Here is a 21522-nt window from a genome sequence, read left to right on the forward strand (position 1 = left end):
CGTCCTTTTGCAGAGCAGTAATAACCTGAATGCTACTGTGTTCTTTTGTTACCATACTGGCAACGTTCAAATCAAACCCATCCATTTTTCTGATTCATGTATGTTATTAGCTCCAGCTGGGTGACAAAACATGAGGCAGATACTGTTTTATATATTAGTGAAACCCAGATAAGCAAACAGAGAATGAAGAGATGACCTTTATTAGAAAAGCAATCTTTTATGATATTTCTTAGCACCATGCAATGAGTTTTTAATAAAGCTGAGTGGATAGAGCACTCATGTGTTTGCCCTTGTTTTCCTTCTTTGGGTGCCAGATGTATGTGATTTCATGATTCTAGCAAGAGAGGTTTGCCGGTTTGTCAGTTAATCAAAAGTTGCTAAAGAAAAGTCGATACAAAGGAGGTTAATCATCATCTTGTCTTTTTCCTATGACTGCTGGACTTCTGGTGTGTGGGTTGCCTGTTCTCTATAGCAGCATTAGCAACAGTAGTACCGGTGCCCTTTCTGTAAAGGGTGAGAATCTCATTTTCTTTCTCCTCCTTGTGATAAAAGACTGGAGAGTGACTCCTTGGGAAAGCTGGAAGAATATTAACAGCAGCTCTGTGTAGCCAAGCGTCGCTTTTCCTCCCTCTCTTCCTCAGTCACATTCACAGTAATTCATTTCTTTCTCACTTGTCCTCCTCTGGGCCTGTGTCATTGAAGCCCTGCTCTCACTCCCTATCAATTGGCTCCTAAATGAAAGCCGTTGGTTTTTCTTCAAGTAGAACAATGGATTTCAGGTATCCCTAACTCAAATGGGGCTGTGTGATCAATATAACCCAAGAAGCCATTCTAAATGTGCCTACCAATCTTTTCTAGTTTGGTGCAAGCAACTCCTACATGATGTTATAGGAAGGATCTTTGTCTTTTAACTGAAAGAAAGGTTTGTTTAGAGAGAGGCCAGATGGTTTGTGTAAGTAGCTACACTGACATTATTTCTAGATGATTTTTCTAGAATATTTTCTAGTCATCATTTGAAAGGAATGGAAGACTGTATGACCTGACAAGTCACATTTTCTCTGAGATCCAGCTTCCTGGGGTAATGTGTTCTCGAACACATTGTAGCCCACCTGATCCGATGGTGCCCCCCACCACCCCAAGCATGGCCTCCAAGTTGCTCATTTTACAGTATTATTTTTCATGACAAAATGTTCAAGTATGAGGCCTTTTTTTTAAAAAAAAAAAAAACTATGTCACAGAGAACTAAGTTGTTATGTGAACATTACACACTTTAGTACAGCTGCTGAAATATCGCCAGAGACAAAAATGGCAGGAGATGGGGAAAGGCATCTTGAAATTACTTCCTGGTTTTTGTAGTTTTGCTCTGAGGCCCATAGAATTTTAAGATGCAATTGGAAGTGACTAGTTAATCCAATACCCTTTACTATGGCTGACAATACTGAGGTCTAGAGAGATGGGAGCTTTGCAAAAGAATGTAATCTCACACTGTAGCTCTGGTCTTAATTCTGTAGTGCAAAAGAACAATATTAATTGACTTTGCTCAAGTTTGGGACTCTTAAGGTAAATTTCAGACAAGGCCTCATCATTCTTCTCTAGAAATAAAAATTGGGCCCCACTTTTTATATTAGTGTTCTATTGACTTATATCAATGATCTATGATGGCAGGTTCCATGATGGTGTTTTCATACATATGCATAATGTCTTTTGATCTTGTTCTCTGTCCCTATTACCATCTCTTGTGCCCTTCCTGCTTCCACGAATTCCTTCCTTCTCCTCCACTAGTCCCCCTTCTACTTCCACGTGGTTTTGTGCATATATATAAACCCCAATGAGTTTCATTAAGGTTGTTTTTAGGAGCATAGGTGGGCATTGTTTTGCGGGACCATGTGCGCCCTACCAGTAGTTTAACCACTGAAGGAAATGGCTCTTCCATCCCCATCTGGAAATTCATGCAGTGTAGCTCAAGTTGTGCGGGCATTTGGGGGAAAATCCCAAGATTCCCAGATGGTATCCCCTCATTACTAAACCGGGTAAAGAGAGAACTCCGTCTTGGGTGTGAAGAATCATGGCTGACATTTAAGGGGCTGATGAGAAGAAGAAATTGGAGAGAGGAAACGGCACCTGTAGAGAAGAGCTGAGATGATAGCAGTGTCCAGCATGCTGTCACCGAGGGCTATGCACAGGATGGCATGAGATGAGTTTCTTTGTGCTATTTCTGTTCAGAGGTCACAACGCTTCTCAATTCACCTGATTTTCTCACTCCTTTCAATCACGTTCTTTTCAGAATTTATCTCAGAAGTGGTTCTGATTATAACTTAGGCTAAAACCAATCAGTGAAGGTCTATCTACAGTGGAGGGCAATCAGCACAGGCCCAAGGTATTGGTCAGCGACGATGTCTTCATTTAGGTGGACGGTGGCTAATCAGTTTGGATGAAGTTCCAATCAGAACAGTCTTGCAACCGCACTGCTGCTTACCAGGTGCGCTGCTTCTCAGACAATTTTAGGAATGGTCCATCATTGAATACAGTGGGCTTTTTATTATTTGCATACAAATGGTTTATCAAAACTATCTGAGATGTATTTGGGCATTTTTTTCCCTTTTAACTCATCATCTAGTACCCCTTCAGACAGTAAGAATTTAATTATAGTGAACAAAATAAGACTCAAAGTTGGCTGGTCCTGACATCCTGGACTAAGTGGTGACGTCCTATAATCTGGAAAGACAGAGACATTGCTGGGGGTTTGGTGATAAGATTCTATGTGATATTCCATATGTATAATTTGCATAGGAATAAGTGCATGAAAAAGCAAAAAGCTATAAATGTGAAGCATGGGCACAGATCAGTACCAGGTAAGTGACAAACTATGAAGGGGCCCATCAGACTGTATCCGTGTGTGCATTACCGTTGCTGTTATCTAGAGTTGTTCTCTATAGAGCCAGAACACTTATCGGATAAATGGTTTTAGATAACGATTGCAGATTGTCTTTTCATTTTCTTAATTGAAACATTTGAAGTATAAAATCCTTTCATTTTTATACAGCCCAGTCGACCCCCCCACACACACCCACACACTTTGGTTGCCATGGCTAAGGAAATATTGCTGGATTTAAAACCCCCAAAATTAAGATCTGTTTCCTCTTACTGTTTTGTAGATATTTTCAATAATTAAATGTAAGTTGATATTGACTTTGAGTTAATTGTTATAAGTTGTATGTATTACTTGGGTATTTGTCACTGTGGCCAAATACTTGGGGGAAAAACTTAAAGAAAGGAATTGTTTGCTTTTGCTCATGCCTTAAGAAGTTCCAGTCCATCGTGGTGCAGTGGGTGGGTAGGATGCAGTAGAGAAGCTTGTCTCATGGTACCAGGAAGAGAGTAGTCACCAGAAGTAGCTAGTGGGTTCAGCTCCCAGCACCTACAGGGAGGCTCACAAGCATCTGTAACCCCAGTCCCAAGGGATTCAAGTCCTCGTCTGGTCTTTTTGAGCACCAAAGTCATGTATGCAGACCAACACCGTGCAAATTAAATAAGCAAATATTTAAAGAATGGCTCACAGCACTCAATAGTGGGGTTTTGTTGTTGTTGTTGTTGTTGTTGTACTGCGTGTGCTATAGATGTCTGTGTGGTTGACTTAGAATTTCATTGCTCCGGTCTTCCATTCCCTTGTTGCTGTTCTGCCTGATGACTTTATCCATTATTCAAGGACAGAACTGAAAACTCAATATTATTGTTGAGCTGTCTGTTTCTTTCTAAAGTTTAACAGTTTCCCTTCACATAACTTTGTTTCAGTAAATATACACTTGCATTGTTCTCTTTTGGAGGAATTGACACTCTCATCATTATAAAACCTTTCATTGTTAAGAACAGCTTTTGTCTGTCTTGACGTTTATCCTGCCTTATATTACCACACCTTTTCCAGCTGTCATTTTGTTACAGTTGATAATGTTTTTGGCTTTTCCTGTCTTTTTACTTTCAATCCAAATTATGTTTCTTTGTAAAAGCACAGATGTGCCCTGTGTTGTTTTGGATTAAAATGATTCCTCTCTACCTTTTAACTGGCACGGAGTGTGCATGTGTCACTAATATAATTACGAATAAAATAGAGTCTGGAGCTCTCATTTTATGAGGTTTTTTCCTAGCCTTGTATCTCACAAATATATTTCTTTAGTTTTTAACTGTTTCCTTCTTTTCACTACCAGCTTCCTAGTATACAGTTCTGAATTTTGAATCCTGTGCTTTTCGTAACATTGCTAATTTTGTTTAATACCAACTTCATTTTGGTAGTTGACAAAATGTTTTCTTGCATATGTTCTTTGTGCCATTGTTGTGAAACCACACCAACAAATTTGTAATTATTACTTATTCACACTTGTACATTAAATAGATGGGGGAGATCAACAAAACTTTATTAACTCTGTTTTCTCTATTACCTTACATGGTGAACTCTCCCAGCTGCCTCCAGTTCCTCCTATAGATCTGTGCTATTTTCATGTATTTGTATTTCATACTGAAGGGCTCCGAGGGATTCTTGGGAGTCCCAATATTTGCCAGCAACAAGCTGGTCTTCCCGCTGCCTAGGAATGTCTTCATTTCTCCATCATTCAGATAGATAGTTTTGAAGGACATAAACCTCTGAGATAAAGAGTGAGTGTCTTCTGAGGGCTTTAAATGGGTCTTGACCGTTGACCTCATTGCAGAGCTCCTTGCAGTAAGTTGCTCGCCTCTTGTTGCTTTCCTGATTTTCTACCTGCTGTAGATCTTTAGTTACTGCGGGATTTTTCTATTAGGATACACTGGTTATTTGAAAAGCATTTGTCTGAACTAGGCCCATATGCCAGATAGAAGCATGTGTCGCGGATACCATAAGGATTACCACTGTTTGAGTAGGAAAGGCTTTACATTTAAAAAAAAAAAAAAGGTCAAGTGGATGTTGTAGTGGAAGGCACAAGGCTTTGCTCGCAAAAGTATAAATTTGACCTGCATGTGAAAATGTGATCATTGCCTAGAAACATTAGCCATCATTTAGCTTGAAGAAATGGGCTTTCCATATTGAGTTCTGAGGAAATGCCTGCCAGTCTTCAAGCTGGAAGACAGTTTGTGTGCCCGTCTGCCAGGTGCAAACAGTGTTTCAGGGCATGAATGTTTAGTCTGTAGCATAACTCAGGGTCCATTCATACTCTTGTTGAGTATCATACTTCAGTGATGTAATGGGAGTACTTTGAGTGTACATTCCATATCATCCCACATATAATAATAAAAAACATACACTCAAGGTCAGTTGCTTTTTACTGCTCCTTTCACTATATTCTTAAGTGAAAGTGGCTAGTTTTTAAGTGGGAGTTCTTGGCAGAAAAACCACGGTGACTCTTGCAGTTTAGTGTCACAACTTTTGCACGTGGTACAGCGCCAGCAGTTTTACCTGCTCCTCCCCTCCATACCTTGTACACCATGGTCACAAATGCCATCAGATTCATTCGAGGAGACATTGTAAATTTACACGATGTTTTCCAATGCTTTAGCTACTTCAATATCACTAATGCCCTGCCCCCTCCCCATCTCCACCCCGAACACACACGTTAAGCATTCACATAATAGAGCTTGGAAGGTTAATTACTGCTGCTAACAAATGAATATAAACCAAATAGTGGGGCTGGAGAGATGGCTCAGTGGTTAAGAGTACTGACTGCTCTTCCAGAGGACCTGGGTTCAATTCCCAGCAACCACATGGCAGCTCACAACTGTCTGAAGATCCAGTTGCAGGGGGTCTGACACCTTCACACCAATGCACATAAAATAAAGTTAAATAAACCATAAAAAATATTTTAAAAAAAAACAAATAGTAATTCAGTCCATGTGTGTGGAAGGAGGAAGTACACTCTGTAGAGGATATATTCACTTCCTCTTTTTTTGCAGCTCAGACTTGAATCTCCCTCTCCTTCAAAAGTGGCAGAATTTCATTATCTGACTTTTCACGGAGCTGCCATGCCGCGGTGTGAGCCCTACAGTGTTTTATTAGTTTTTTTCACTGTTGTGTACACTGCTCTGGCAAATATAACACAGTAAGTTATCACCTAGGATATTTCAGAGGCTTTTACATTTCCACTTTGAAAAGCTGTAATGAACAATTTTGACTTTTAAAGAACTCATAACATTTATTTTGAATATTGAGTTCCATTTTCTTTAAACTGAGAGTTATTGAATTTAAGATACCTCTATAACTTAGCCTGAAGGTAATACTATTCTTAAATGTTATCTTAGAGCAAACATAATAACAAATTGTTTGTATTTCTTAGTGTGCTTATTTGTTCTTTGAGAATTTGATATAGTAAATTTTGATCATATTCTTTCCCTACCTACAATTCTTCCTAGGTCCTGCCCCTCCTCCCTATCCACACAACTTCATGTTTTTTCTGTCTCTTAAGCAAAACCAATAAATTATTTCTACCTCTAAGATCAAGGTGAAGACAGCTTTTGCCTCCCCCTCCCATATTCTGAAGCTCAAACGTAGTTATTCATGCTAGAACATGGACTATTGATGAAATATATCACCCACCACCATAACTTTGTTTCTTAATTATAATTGTTATCTATAGATTATGAATTCATCTGTACCATGATGAGTTTTTTTTAATAAAAGAACTCACAATGTAACCATGGACGACCTAGAATTTGCTATGTAGACCAAGTGAGCTTCGAACTCAGAGAGCTCCACCTGCTTCTGCCTCCTGAGTGCTGAGATTAAAGGCATAAGCCCTCTATAACAGTGAGTTATAGATAAATTTTTAAAATAAAAGTATTATTGCAAAATAAACTAAAAATGTATATACTTCCACACAGATAGACTGAGAGTTATAGACTTCAAAATAATTATCAAATGATGATAACCAGGCACATACACACCTATAATGCCAGTACTTGTGAGGCTAGAACAGGAGAATGATCAGTTGAAGGCCAGCATAGAACACACAGATGATGAGGCCCCACTCCCAGGATTTCTGATAAAATTTGTCTGAGTTTGGGCCCCTAAATTTGCATTTTACATAGGTGTTCAAGTAGACTGACTGCTGATGGTACTTGTTTTAGGACAACAACTTTGAGTCCACAGATGTGGGTCTTGTTACTCGCTTAGACCTTGCCCTAAGTCTATTAAATGTGCTATGTGAGTAAGCTTGCTAAGAGATTTCTACTTCTATTAAAGTTGAAGAAGAATGCTGGAAGCTATTTAGAAGAGACAACAGCAACAGCACACCAAGGCATAGTTTATGAATGTAAGAACCGCTCTACCCAGCATTAGCAATAGCTCTGTTTGTAGGAGCTGTGACTAAAAACCCAGGTGTCCTGATTCCAAATTGTTCTCTCCACTCTAAGACAGTGATGTTCTTCAAATTGACGGCAAAGTGATTTGTAGGACTTTCAGCTCCTCCCCCGCCCCCAGGTTCCAATTTCAAGAGATGACTTGTATAAAATGCTCGGGTAATGCCTCCTGATTTCTTAAAATAGCTCGATTCCCCATACACTGCAAATTATTAGAGAGCTTTTACTTTAATGGCCTGGCAATTAATAATGAGTCACAGTAAAATGTCTGTGGGGTAGGAAAAAAGAAACCCACATTGTCACCAGGCCTGTTCATTATCCTCTCTGCTCTATATCCAGATCAATCAATAGTTAATTAATAATGATGTGCTTCCTCAAGTACAGGGTTGTAAATTAATTTAATGCTCATGTGCATATTTTCTGTACAGAAAACGAGAGGAAAATGTCTGTCATGCCCATCCCATTGCATGAGAATGTATGTAACAATTACACACATATAATAAGAATGGTTTGCTTAGCCAAATGTTTGCTCGTTTCTGTTCATCAGTATTCATTTGAGCTACTTCCATGCAGTTTGTGGAAGCAGTGCAATCAGCTGAGTAGTGTGGCAGATTTAAATCAGTAATAAAAGCCCTGGGGAAATTAACAAGACAAAACATTAACCACAGACTAAACATTAACATACATTAGCATTTTTATTATACCTGTAGAATTGTTAAATGGGTACGGTTACTACTATTAAAAAGTTGATAATTTCAATATATATCTTGTTTGAAAACTTTTCAGATTTAATTAAACAAAATTGTACAACATCATGGTATATGGTTTCAGAGAACAAAGCTCAATTTTTTTTTTTAAACTGAAAACTTTCAGAATTCTCACACCTCGACCCAAATGAATTTCATGGGCAGTATTTGTTCAAAGTAGTTCATAAGAGCCCAGTTTATATTTAATTTGCATAATCCTCCAGGAAAATTTATTTCTAGTTCTTCGAGTTTCTAATGAGTCAGCCAATAAACAGAGACTAAAGTTATAGCAAATATTTAGCAACATTCCTCAGAAAAGGTTCTTTGAGAGCCCAGTTATTAGTTGGGAGCCAGCAGAAAAGCTATTCTATAAGTCACTAAAACTGCAAATACCCTCCAGAGGCTCAAGGGTTTTGGTGGCCTCAGGGGCAGCTCCTGAGAGGGATGTGCTGATGTCTGAGTTCTCAAATATAGCCTTCATCCCGGGCAAACAGTACGGTTTCCAAGGGCAGTATAATATGTCTGTGGTTCTTCTAGTACTATGCCGCCACCCATGAGAACTTTTTGCTTTCTGCTTTTGTTCCTTCCTCTCCTTTTCCCTCTTCTACCACATCCCTTCTTTCCTTCTGTTATAGGCTATCTAAGTTAAAACACATGCATTGAGGCAACCCCCTAACACATATATGTTGGGGGCAGAAGTCAATGTCAAATGTCTCCTCCATAGCTTGCCAGATTCATTTTTAAGACAGGACCTCTTGGTGAACATACTGCTCCATCAGTTCACTTTGGTTGACTGGCTAATGGGCTTCAAGAATATGCTTGAGTACATGTGGTTTAACCCTGGGGATATATGGAGGTACATACAGCTTTTATGTGGATGCTAGATATCATACTTGACACCACAGGCACTTTTAATGACTTAGACATCTCTCTAATGCCCACATTATATACTTCTTAAGAATAAAAATGTAAAGATTCCTTAAGGTTAGGAGAATATACTTGCAAAAGCAATGGCCTTAAATAACCCGTTATAACAAAACCATTATAACAAAGGTTGCTGGTTTCGGAGCCAGCAAGATGACTCAGTGGATAAAGATGCTGCTTGCCTCACCAAACCCAACAACCCCAGTTGCATCTCCAAAAGCAGTAGACAGAAAGAAAGAAATAACGTCCACAAGTGGGTCTCTCACTTTCCCATGTCACATGCACACAACTTCATTACACAAATATTCATTTATATCTGGTTTCGTCTATGTGTGTGTGTGTGTGTGTGTGTGTGTATGTATGTATGTGTGTGTGCATGTTATTAGCCACATCCTAAAGTTTCAGCTTTAGACTATCACAACTGAAGCTTGACTCTACTGAGGTTTTGTTACCATAGAATATCCTGGAATCTCCATTTAGGAGGAAATACAGGGGAAATAGTTAGACCAGTTATCGGATGAGACTGGGCTTAAACTATAGGAATCACAGAAGATTTTGTGGCTGACCCAAGAATCTGATTTCAAGAGTAAGGGTCCAGGGGCATCTTGGAGCAGCAGCAACTGATGGGACCTTCTTGGGAGCTGCCTCTTCTATGGAGCTTGACATGCAGTACTTTAGTATGGCTTCCAATTGACTCTTAACCTGGCAAACCAAAGAGTTAAATCATTCTACTATTGGCTACTGTTAGAAATACTGCCCAAAAGCTAGATTAAAATTGAATGCCAGTTTTCTGTTTGACTTGAAGAACCATACCCTTTCTTTGCAGTGTATTTTTTTTTGCATTTTTCTTCAACACTTCCTGGATTATGGATAAAGTTTTCAGGAGATTTGAGATCTTGGCCAAACCCAATATTGGGATGACCCTGAACCTATGCTATCAATGGGAACTTAGGGTACAGAGAAGTCCATCAAAAACAGAAATATGTTTCGAGATAGGAAAGACCAGTGTCAAAGTTCTAGCTCTGCCCCTTATTAAAACTGTGACCTTGCTTTAAGTTTTCAACATTTGTGGGTCTCTTTCTTAATCTGCAAAAAGAGATTGATGATATGTGCTTTGAACTCCCCAAGGAGAATGGAGACAGATGTATAGTTGAAATCCGAGGCTGGAGTAAAATAATCTTCTTCTGAACATGAGGTTTAATATTGTTGGGGAAGTTACAGTACTTGCTGTCTTCCTTCACATGGCCACCCAGAATAAAAGATCAAGTCTGAGGAGCTTCCGAAAGCCAAAAGTCAATAAAGGAACCAGACCAACATGAGAAAGAATAGTCTTAGATTTTAACCAAGGTAATATTTGCGTCTCTTGACATATCAACTAAAAGGTGCATGTATGAATTACATCAAACCAAATGTTTTACCTGGTTGTCAAACCTTTCATAGTGACAAGGGGCAACCAAGAACACATGCTGCTCTTTCAGATATGTTCCCAGCACCTACTCTGGGTGACTCACAACCCCCTGAAACTCTGGCCTCTTCTCTGACCTCTGTGATTACCAGCATCCATGTGCTCGTACCCGCATGATGCACACACATAGCCACATGAATAATGATTGCAACAGTAAATCATTGAAAACCATCCTTTCATAATGATAAAGCTTGTCACTTAAGAAAATAACAAAAACAGGAAGGTCAATCACACTTTCCCCTGGCCCTTTCTCTGATTAAATGGGTCATAAAACCTAGAAAGCTTTCTCTCCTAAAGCTGTAAAGTGATGTAGGTGGGCCTTCTATGTGTTATTTTCATTGGTTAATAAAGAGACTGCCTTGGCCCTTTGATAGGACAGAAAATTAGGTAGGCGTAGTAAACAGAACAGAATGCTGGGAAGAGGGCAATGAGGCAGACACCATGGAGCCAGCCACCAGGTCAGACATACTGAATCTTTCCAGGTAAGCCACCACCTTGTGGTGCTACACAGATTAATAGAAATGGGTTAATCAAGATGTGAGAGTTAGCCAGTAACTAACTCTCTAGAGATAATGGGCCAGGCAGTGTTAAAAAGAATACAGTTTGTGTGTTGTTATTTCGGGTGTAAAGCTAGCCATGCATGAGCCAGGCGGGAATACAGCCTGCCGCTCCTTTCTACAGTAAAGCCAAGGTGACTCATACATGAAATACACGAAAGGGCATTTGTGTGAGCGGCACATACTATATGCCCACAGAAAAAGATAGCCTCGCCTCCAAAGAAACAGACACAGCAAAGAATCTTCACAAAAAGACTTGTTATTTTTTCCACCAGTTTATTCATACTGCATGCTTTTGTCATCAAGCTGTCTTTTATTATATGTGTATCGTTATGAATCTAGCAATGTGTAATTAAATCCTCTCGCGGTAATATAGTTATCTTCTAAGAAAGTAATTTTTACCTTTTATTTTCAAGGGAACCTTGAATAAAATATGGCACTTCAAATATTCTTTATTCTTCCTTCATAGAAGGCTATAGTGGCAGGTAGAGTGAAACCATAGCACCAAGAGAAAACAAAGTACTTCTGTGGGTAAGAGGTAGGAATGGGGCTGTACATGAATGAATATGAATAACATTGCATTACGTGAAATAGGCCATGAGCAGAAGAAACACAAATATCATATAATGCCTCTCATATGTAGAAACTTTGAAATGTTGATCCTTTAGGAGTTGAGAGTAGAATGGTAGTGATCTTGAAGGCTGAGAGGAGGGAAAAGGGAGGGAAGGCGACAGAGAGACTACTTAACAGGCATAAAAATACAATTAGAAAGAAAAGTTATTTACAGAAGAGTGCCTGTAATTAACAACTTACTACATATTCCGCTACAAAAAAATAGAAAAAAGAGTCTTGGTCCAGTGAGATCATATAGCAAGCAAAGGCCCTTATCACAGAGTCCTATCTGAGTTTGATCCTGCACACAATCAATGTAACACACATGTGCATGGGCTGATACACTCACACATACAGATAAATGAATTCTTTGAAAGGAGGGCCCTGAATGTTTCCAGCACAAAAAGGATAGGCATTTGAAATGGCAGGTATGCTGACTGCCTTGTTTCACACCTGGATATTGTGAACATGTGTTGAAGCATCAGTGTACCTCCACGAGTATGTACAGTTATTTCAGCAGAAAGAGGCAACTAGTAGGCCCCGTCTCTTGGTGCTCAGATAATTCATTTGTTTCCTGTATACATGAAGACAATACGGCTAGACTCTGTTGGAGAGAAATGGTGCTAAGATGGCCGGAATGACTTGCTGCCTAGAGTGCACCCGTAGGCAATACCTTCTTAGTTGTCAGGCCTTGCTTTTCCTGTCCTGTTTCTGGTACATACATAAAGGCATCATTAGCAATTATGGTTCAGAAAAAACAAAGGTTTTAAATTCCTAGTCTTGTGATAGAGATACCCACATATCTAATAAATTTATTCCAACTAACCAAATTTAAAGGTGGCAGCATTCTTGACCAGGTACATTACTATGTGAAAGAAAATTGGATTGCATTTCTTATTTAAGAGTTTAAAACTCCTGGGCAGGCTATTGATTTCAAAAACACCACTTGAGAGTCTGACTTCTTTAGTGAGTGCAGCTGAAGAATGAGACGAAGGTCCTGCAGCAGAGTGTGAGGCTTCTCAAGCGAGAAGCTGAAAGGCATCTTCAGTGGGAACCACATCTCTGTAAATGATGCTTTCTCTTAGTGTCTGGTCTCAAAATAAGCTCATGATATTTGCTTCCGTATTTGAGTGTAGAGGTGAAAGATGTGTTGAGAGGCTCCTAAGTGGGGGCAGGCTACCTCTGAGAAGCACTTTGTGTGAGAGAAGAATTGGCTTCATGGTAGATGGGTGGGAGAAAATACAGCCTGTCCGATAAGGCATGGCACATCTGAGATGGGAGCGGAAGGTGTTGGCAAAGCTCCATCATTTGTCTTTTACCCCGCACAGTGCCTTGAAAAGTCTCCTTGATGATGCCACATTTGGGCCTTGGGAAGGAAGATCAGACTACTGACTGACTACTTTATCCTTTGTCCTTAACCTTCCTACTTTTAATTCAGCTACTTCACTTCCTACTAAGCTGGAATAGGGGGTGTGAACAAATATTTAAAGGCATGTTCTGGTCCAATAAGAATTCACTGATACAAAGGATCGATTTTTTTTTTCTTTTTGTGGGAAGGGTCATCTTATAGCTATATTTTTCTTTTTTCTTTTCTTTCTTTTTTGTTTTGTTTTGTTTTTTTGAGACAGGGTTTCTCTGTAGCTTTTGGAGCTTATCCTTAACTAGGTCCTGTAAACCAGGCTGACAGCTATATTTTTCAACTAGATAACATACAGTGTTAGGTTTTTATTTGGGTATTGTATGTGGGACAGGTATGAAAAGAGAATGTGGCCTGTCCACCTGAATGTGATACTATTTTGAACCTTATAAACCAGACCCTCACATTGATCTATGCTCTTGTCATAATCTATAGACACTCAAAGAACAAAAATAATATTTATCTGAAATTTACCTGCATTTTTTAAAAAATATTAATAAATGTGTATTATCCCAAGGATGTAAAGTTACAGTGTAGTCTGACAGTTATTTCTGTCTGCATTATATGCTTTGGAAGTGTACAACTAGGCAACCCCTAGCCTGAAACACCCTACCAAAGTGTCCCCGGTAGGATGGTTTCAGAGAATGCAGGTTCTTTATTGAAGTTAGAATTAGCCCAGGTCATATGGCATGGCATAGGCACATGTGAAAATGTCAATATCTTGCATTCCACAGTTAGATGGAATATTTTCCAGGGTCTTCATTCTTTGCCTGTGTTAGAATAAATGATTGAGGATCGCTAGTTTGAACATGAAATGATAGGTCCTGTCTTTCATAAATGGGGGTAGTGCTGGTGCTCAGTTAAGATGATTTCTAACTCAAGAATTTTCATGGGAAGCCTGCCAAAGCTATTCAGACTAAATGGCATGCATGCCTCTACGCATAAATAGATAAGCCAGGAAGTGCTATTGGGCCACCTTGTGTGCCTCTGTGCGTACATAGATAACCCAGGAAGTGCTATTGGGCCACCTTGTGTGCCTCTGTGCATACATAGATAACCCAGGAAGTGCTATTGGGCATCTTGAAGCATCCAGAAGCCTGATGACCACACAGCGTCAATGGCTTATTGATAGACTGGTATTTGGGCCTATTTTCTACTGTAATAGAAAATTCCTCCAATTCACTTACATTAATTTGCCAACAGTGTATAAAGCCTATTCTAAACTGTGGGAAGGTATAGAAGTGCCACACATACGACCCCTGTCTTCACAAGGTGTTGTCACTACTGTTCCTGAACTTTACAGTTTATATAATCACCTGAGCTGTGTTCGTTGCTGATATATTATTGAAGATTGGTTCTTTTTCTTCCCCAAACAATATGTAAGCAATTGAAAAGCAGTCATCATGAAATTGTGTTAAGATAATCAAGTTGATCTGCTGTCTGTTTACTTTAGGCAAGTCTCTTAACCTCCTCAAGTTTTGGGTTTTTTTTTTTAATATCTGTAATGTAGTGTATTTAACATAGTGTCTGGCACACGGAGCCATATAATAAAGTTAATAGTCACACTTATTTATGTGTATATCTATATGGAAGTTGCGTTAGGCATTAATCTGCAAGTAATTTAACCACAGAAATAAGTTAGAATGGAGCAAAGCAAGCAAGTTAGTATTTTAAAAAAATCTTTGCCATATGGGTGTGAAAGAGGTATCCGATAAATGTTCTTGAATGGATGCATGAGAAGTAGTAGGATAGAAAGGAGGGAGGAAGCCTGGCTATCTTCCGTGCCTGTGCCCTCTCCATACAATCCTGCAATTATTTAGTTGGTTCCTCTGATGACATTGACTATAGGTTGGGTGATGTGCTTGCTTCCCTTCAGGCCTTTTTAGGGAATCCAGATAAACAACTATGCTGACTTTTTTTTTTTCAAAAGCCTTTGAGCCTAGTAAGGACACACTTAAGAACGGGATGCACTCTGTGTATGGGAGGCTGCTCTTCTATCAAAGGCTACTACTCGGCACCACCTCTCAAACCACTCCAGCTTCTATAGCAGATTGTCTCAAATTTCTAAATTGCCTTTTGTGAACTTCTCTATACATACAAACAACAAGAGCCAGGGAAAGATATCAGTAGAGTAAGGCCTGTGTAGAGAGGCCTCTCCGATGTTTTCCCTTTCATCTTAAGAGTCTGGGTAGACTGTATTCAGAACGGGTACAGAGCTCCTCATTAGTCTCTGCCCTCCTTTTTACTTCTGGTCCTTTGCCTTAAAACCTTATTACCTGTTTTGACTCTATTAATGACTCGTTCTGCTCTTTGAAAGAAAATTGAGGAAGGAAATTGCAGTGCATCTCAAATCTGTTTCTGCTATCATATCTGTGGAAGCACTGTACTATTATATTGCATTTCTTTTTTTCAGATTGGCAAGTTGTGTGCCCACTCCCAGCAACGCCAATATAGATCTGCTTATTATCCTGAAGATCTGTTTATTGACAAGAAGGTATTAAAAGTTGCTCATGTAGAATATGAAGAAACCTTATCCAGCCGAAGAAGGTGAGAACTTTTTTTTTCCCCTCCATTTCAACATACAATTAGCCATTGTGTTTTCAGGCCAAAAATCAGTGGAACAAAGTTTCTTACATACATGTTGTTTAGTTCTTCTTAGTACAATGCTTAATTAAAATCTATAATTTGTCTGTGTTAAAGAAGAATGATACTATAACTAATCCATATTTAAGTGTAAAATTTTTAGGTATAAATATCTAGTTCAGCAGCACGGGGTAGAATGAACTTCTCTATTCAAGACCCCTTATTGTTTAAATAAAAATTTTCTGCTTACAAGGGAATTATTTATTTATTTATTTATTTATTGCGTATGCAGTGTTCTGCCTGCATGTATGTCTGCGGGCCAGAAGAGGGCACCAGATCTCATTAGAGATGGTTGTGAGCCACCATGTGGTTGCTGGGAATTGAACTCAGGACCTTTGGAAGAGCAGGCAGTGCTCTTAACCTCTGAGTCATCTCTTCAGCCCCTAAAATAGAGTTCTTGCAGAGTCATGAAAACCGGGAGATCTATCAAATGGCTTCTCATCTTATTGAGCATTATTTTGGGACTGAAGATGAGGACAGCAGCATTATAATTTATTGATCTGGCTTGCAATTATTCTCATTATCATAGCGGTGAGTTTACCAGTTCTTGAAACAGCAGTCAGGTTCTAATTTCCTTTATTCCCAGCCACCCCCTACCCCTACTCAGGCTCCCTCCAGCCCTATTCTAGCTGCTGGGTTATAATCACGAGGTAGTAATCATATGAGAAACCCAACACAACTCTTGAGAGATCCGTGTTACCCAGGGTTGGTGATGTGTCACCAACCCAATTCAAGAACAGTTAGGTATTAGTCTTTTATTGTTTTCTTTTTGTCGTTCTTGCTGAATTTTAGAGAGTTTTGATGGATTGTCCTACAGTTAGAAAATTAATACGAATAACATCTTAGATGTAGGCTATTCTTTTTGCTTTTTTTTTGGTTTGATTTTGATTTTTGAGATGGACTCTTTCTATATATTCCTTGCTACCCTGGAACTTATTGTGTAGACCAGGCTGGCCTCAAAGTTGCAGAGATTCCCCTGCTTCTGCACCTTGAGTGCTGGGATTGAAAGCGCCAGCCATTGTGTACAGGCATCTAGCGACTGTGTCTTGTTCTTTTCACAGTCCTTTGTTTCCCTGTGTTTTCATTCTTGGTCCTCTGCACCACCTGAGAAATTCACTTCAGTCTGTGCAGGGCGCCAGTTTTTAATTGTAGAAACTCTCCCATATTTGACTGAAATGAATTATATGTACATGGCTTATCGTTATTCCTCTTGACAGTCATTTCTCGGACACCCAGTAATGCTACCATGTCCGGTGGACAGTGAGAACACAGAGACGCAGTCTCTCGGTCAATCTAATGGAAACAGACTTAACTATAAGAAAAGCTAAAGAATTTTTCGAGTACAGAGGCAGCTTACAGGACAGACCCTCCACTGAGCACGTCTTTAGGAACGGCTTCACAGAAGAAATGGTTTAGTAATTTACAACTGTCACATATGGAACTTTCTTAAAATAAACACAGTAAAGCAGCCCCGTCTTGAAATTGCCCTGTTGCTATGTACAATTTTTATGTATCAGTTGAAGGTTAAAAATTAAATGAAATTAACTTGTCAATCCAGACACAATTCTAACTGGGAGGTTGATGAAAGCCCCCGCTGCATGGCTTCTGTCTAGTCAGGGCTATGTGTGACCTGTTCCTGTTTACTTTCCTGGGGATACCTGTTGATCTGGATGCTGATCTTCCAGGGAAAGAAGAAATTGATAAAGGGGGTGTTTGCCTCTGGGGGTTCCGATATGCTATTTTGTTTAAAGTCATTTTTGAACCTGTTAGACAACTTCCAAATAAAGGAAATGACAGTAAAAGAAAATGGCAAAAGCTGTGGATTTGAGTGAATGGCAGGATTCTTTAGGGTGAATGCTACTGAAGGGGCCTCTTTGGAAGGAACGATGTTGGTGCCTTTATACATTCCTCACGGTACAGCCTTTCACCCCCTTCGAGAAAAATGGATGTGTGCATCTCTCAACTTCAACACCCATGCCCAAGATCTATCAGTGGTTACAAACAGAAATTGGAAAGGAATGCTCTTGTAGTACCCAATGTAGTACGCAGCTTGCAAGCAAGCTGTCTGAGTCTGATTATAAATTGAAGAGCTCTTTCCTTTATTAAAGTAACAGCACACAAAGAAACACAGGTTTCCTTTGGAAGCATTCAGAAATCATCTGTTTGTTTTGTCTGCCCCCAACTGGGTACTTTGAAAACACACAACGAGTTTTAGAAATAGCTTAGCTCCATTTAAACAATTTTATACTTGACCAGTGGTCTGTATATGGGATGCATGGGTTTTTTTTTTTTTAAGGAACACATATTGAAAATATCTGTTGCGGAATTTAGAACACTGACGGCAGAATTCCATGCACTCAGATTGCATGAGAACAGAAGCAATATGATCACCACAGCTCCTTCAACCTCTAGGATTTTTAGTACATTTGGGTTGTCCGTCTCTCCCTCTTTTGCTCTCCTGAATGTCTGTCACTTCTCTTGTGGTACTGTATACCTGGTCCTTTTCATATCCTAGATACTGTTTGGTAGAACACATGAGCAGTCTTTCCCTTTTCAAATCCAGAATTGGTAGTTGAATAGTCACCCAGCACCTACCCGTGAAGCTTCGGGCCCAACTTCTAACGTGTGATAAATTTACAGTCCCTCCACCTACTGGAATGCCCTCTAGGTATTGTAGCCTCCTGTTTCCTGTCATTCCCCTGTGACTTAATCTGAAGGGGCAATGGATTAGGTAACACTAATAAGTTACATAGGAAAAAAAAAAGGAAAAAAAGGAACCTTAATAATAGTCAAAAAGTTCAGGCTCTGCAGTTAGGGATGAAAGACTGCACTGTACTTGCAGTGGTTTCCAATTAGCACTGCTTTGATGCCTGCCCAAGGAGATCGGTGTGAGAAAGTGCAAGCAGCCCACATTCCACTTATGAAAACGGGGATGCCCTCTCTGGAACGATGGATGCCCACTTGGGAAAAATCACATGCACCCAGCTCCAATATTTCCAAATGGCTCGTGCAAAGGAGCCCCATCCTTTAGTTCCACATTTTATACACTAAGTGGAAACCTCAAGAAAAAGACCCTTTCCTAAGCAGACTGCCGTAAGCAAATGTTGGGTTTATCACAAGTGAGATCCATAAACTGTACTCTTTCTATGTCAATGATATATTAAAATATATATGTGATTAAGTTGTGATTATAATCAAGGAACATTCCTTTCAAGTCTAATTATTTCTCCAGTCACAGTTTGCCTTAATTCACAGTTAGAGAGTCTTTTGTTGTCTGTCTCAGAGTACCAACATAAAGACAAAAATCTGAGATATTAACATGCCATCTAGTGACAACTGTCTTTCTTTAAAAGGACAACTAGAAATATTCAACTTACTGTCTTTTAAAATTATGTGCATGAAGATGCCGTAAGACTTTAGGAAAAACATAAATGAAATTTGTCCAGCTCCTATGCCAGAACAAGTTTGAGGAGAGATGACAGGAAAAGACAAAGAAGAGGAGAAATGAGAGAGGCACAGCGAAATCCGTAGGAGGTAACCTACCCCTGTCACACTCTGCTGCCATGGTGGCTGAGGACATTATCACCTGTTGTCACTGTCCCTTGATGCCTCATTGACTCTCCAACAGTTTACAGTCTCTTTTCTGCCTTCAAAAGTAAGATGACTACATTTACCTTCAAAAGTCCAAGTTCTTCTTGGAAACCATTTCCCATGGTAATGTGGAGATTTTGCATAAAGTAATGATGTACTCTAACAGTATCCTTTGGGGCTCTGAGGGATTGACCAGGGCACTGTTTGTACTAGAAACCTGATCTCAGTTCTCTGAAGGACAGATAGCATGCTGTCGCACAAGGCTAGGGGATTACTTAAGAGTCAGCTATTTTATGGTACTGGGTCAAGAACTCGGGACCTTACATGTTCTAGGCGGGTGCTTTGCCACCAAACAACACCCCCAGCTTCTATTTCATTATTCTAAGATTCCCCTTAAAACAAATATGCCTTGATTTTACTCAGAATCAAGATAATATACCCTAAGAACCAGAAAGAACTTAGTGATAAAACCTACCAAGAACAAAAGGTAGAATATACAAATATCAAGCCATTATCTCTGCTTAGTAGATCTATGAATGGTTCCTCTCCCTCTCCTTCTTCTTCTCCTCCTCATCCCTCTTCCCTCTTATCCTTCTTCTTTACTCATGGTGAACATGTGTTTCTTTTACAGTGATGAAAGTCAAAAGACTTTATTTTAAAAGATGAAGGAAGAAACAGAGCTAAAGTAGAAGTTCTTGCCTGTAATCTTAGCTACTACACAAACTAAGGCAGCAAGATCACAAGTTGAAGACCTGTCTAGAGAACTTAGTCAGACTCTGTCTCAAAAAATCATAAGAAAGTTGGGCATGTAACTCAGTGGTAGAACACTTGCAAGGCCCTAGCTGCAATCTCCAGTGCCCACCCCAAAAAATTAATACTGGAATGACCTTGTCTGTACTTAAGAATACCCACCTCAAAACGTGGTGAGATCTTAATCATGTTGCACAAATGTGTGCAATCTGGAAGTTGAATTTTAAAGATTGTCCTGCACACACAAATTTATGTAGAATACAATACATTTCATATGCAGCATTTTATCCTTCATTTTTACGATAATGAGAGAATGGGACATGACATACATTATGAAGACATGACCTATAATAATAGGTACTGGGGTACTGTGGTGACATGAGTAACATGGTAAGCACCTCACATGCATTCTCTGTGGAATCGCCACAGCAATCTTTGACGTTGATGCTCTCATTACTTTCATTGCATGACAAAGGAAATCCAAACTCTGCAAAGTTTAGAACCTGCCTAAGGTTGCAATGCCAGGTAAGTGAGAGCCAGCTGGCATTTAAAACTCAGCTGAGTCAGACTCCAAAGGAACTGCTCTGAGAACCCAGCCACGGTGGTAGTATGGTTGCTGAATGAAATGGTGATCTAAGTTGACAATGACCAATTACAAAGAAGGTTTAAAAAATAAAAGCACGCATGCCCATCCTAGTTGAGGAGGCAGTCAATGCGATATGAAGTAGGATAGCTTTGTTTCTCTAAGTTACTTAAAGTTTCAAGCCATTGCCCTTAGTTCTAGAATGTATTGTCCACATTCTTTGCAGGTTCCCTAGATGGTTGTCTTGACCTTTCTGGGCAGTATTCTACTAGACTGGAGCAGGAAGTCTTAGGTTTATTGTGGTCCCTCGTCCCTGTGACATTAGGTAGAAGCTCATTTGGTTCTTTCTCAACTTGTCAGTATCTTTATGATCAGCCAGAAAAAGCTCCAAGGGTTGAAAGGCAGAGGGGGGAGGGGTTAGGTTTCCTTTGTTTTTAACTGATAGGGATATCAAAGTGGAAGGCCTCTGTATGGGTCCCATTTTTCTTGCCCTGTTCCATGTTCATGAGAGTGTGTGTAGAGGTAGGAGGATGCCTAAGGGAAACTCTTTCATTAAAAAGAAGGCCATCATTTCCCCTAAACTAATGCCCACTTTCCATTTCCTCGTGGAGTAGGGGGAATTACTCAGCTTCAGCCTTTAGTCTTTCAGCTTCCACTCTTGGGAACTGGATTATTACCTTGTAAAACAGAACATCTCTCCTATTAGTCGTTAATTGAACCCATCTTTCTCCTCTTGAGAAACTGTAATGTTGACTTTTATTTTCAGAGCTCTGTATTGAGCCTCCTCTCTTTGGAGATTGACGGTGCTCAGCTGCCAGGCATAGGCTGGGAGGTGAGCATGGGCACAGCGTGAAGCAAGTATTGGGGTAGCCGGCATTATATATGCTGCTGTAACCTTTTCTGGTTGCTCTGTCCAT

At 39.7% G+C, this 21522-nt stretch overlaps 1 protein-coding gene across 1 annotated transcript in view; it reads left to right on the forward strand.

Moving 5' to 3' along the window:
* Window positions 1-21522, forward strand: part of Gpc3 (glypican 3) — a 348387-nt gene that overhangs the window by 214991 nt on the left and 111874 nt on the right. Inside the window, exon 4 of the mRNA XM_048450333.3 lies at window positions 15452-15585. Within this exon, the coding sequence (XP_048306290.1) occupies window positions 15452-15585 (134 nt within the window). The remainder of the gene's footprint in view (window positions 1-15451; window positions 15586-21522) is intronic.

The sequence above is a fragment of the Myodes glareolus genome, chromosome X, assembly GCF_982192425.1.
Source record: "Myodes glareolus chromosome X, mMyoGla1.1, whole genome shotgun sequence".
Taxonomy (NCBI): domain Eukaryota; kingdom Metazoa; phylum Chordata; class Mammalia; order Rodentia; family Cricetidae; genus Myodes; species Myodes glareolus.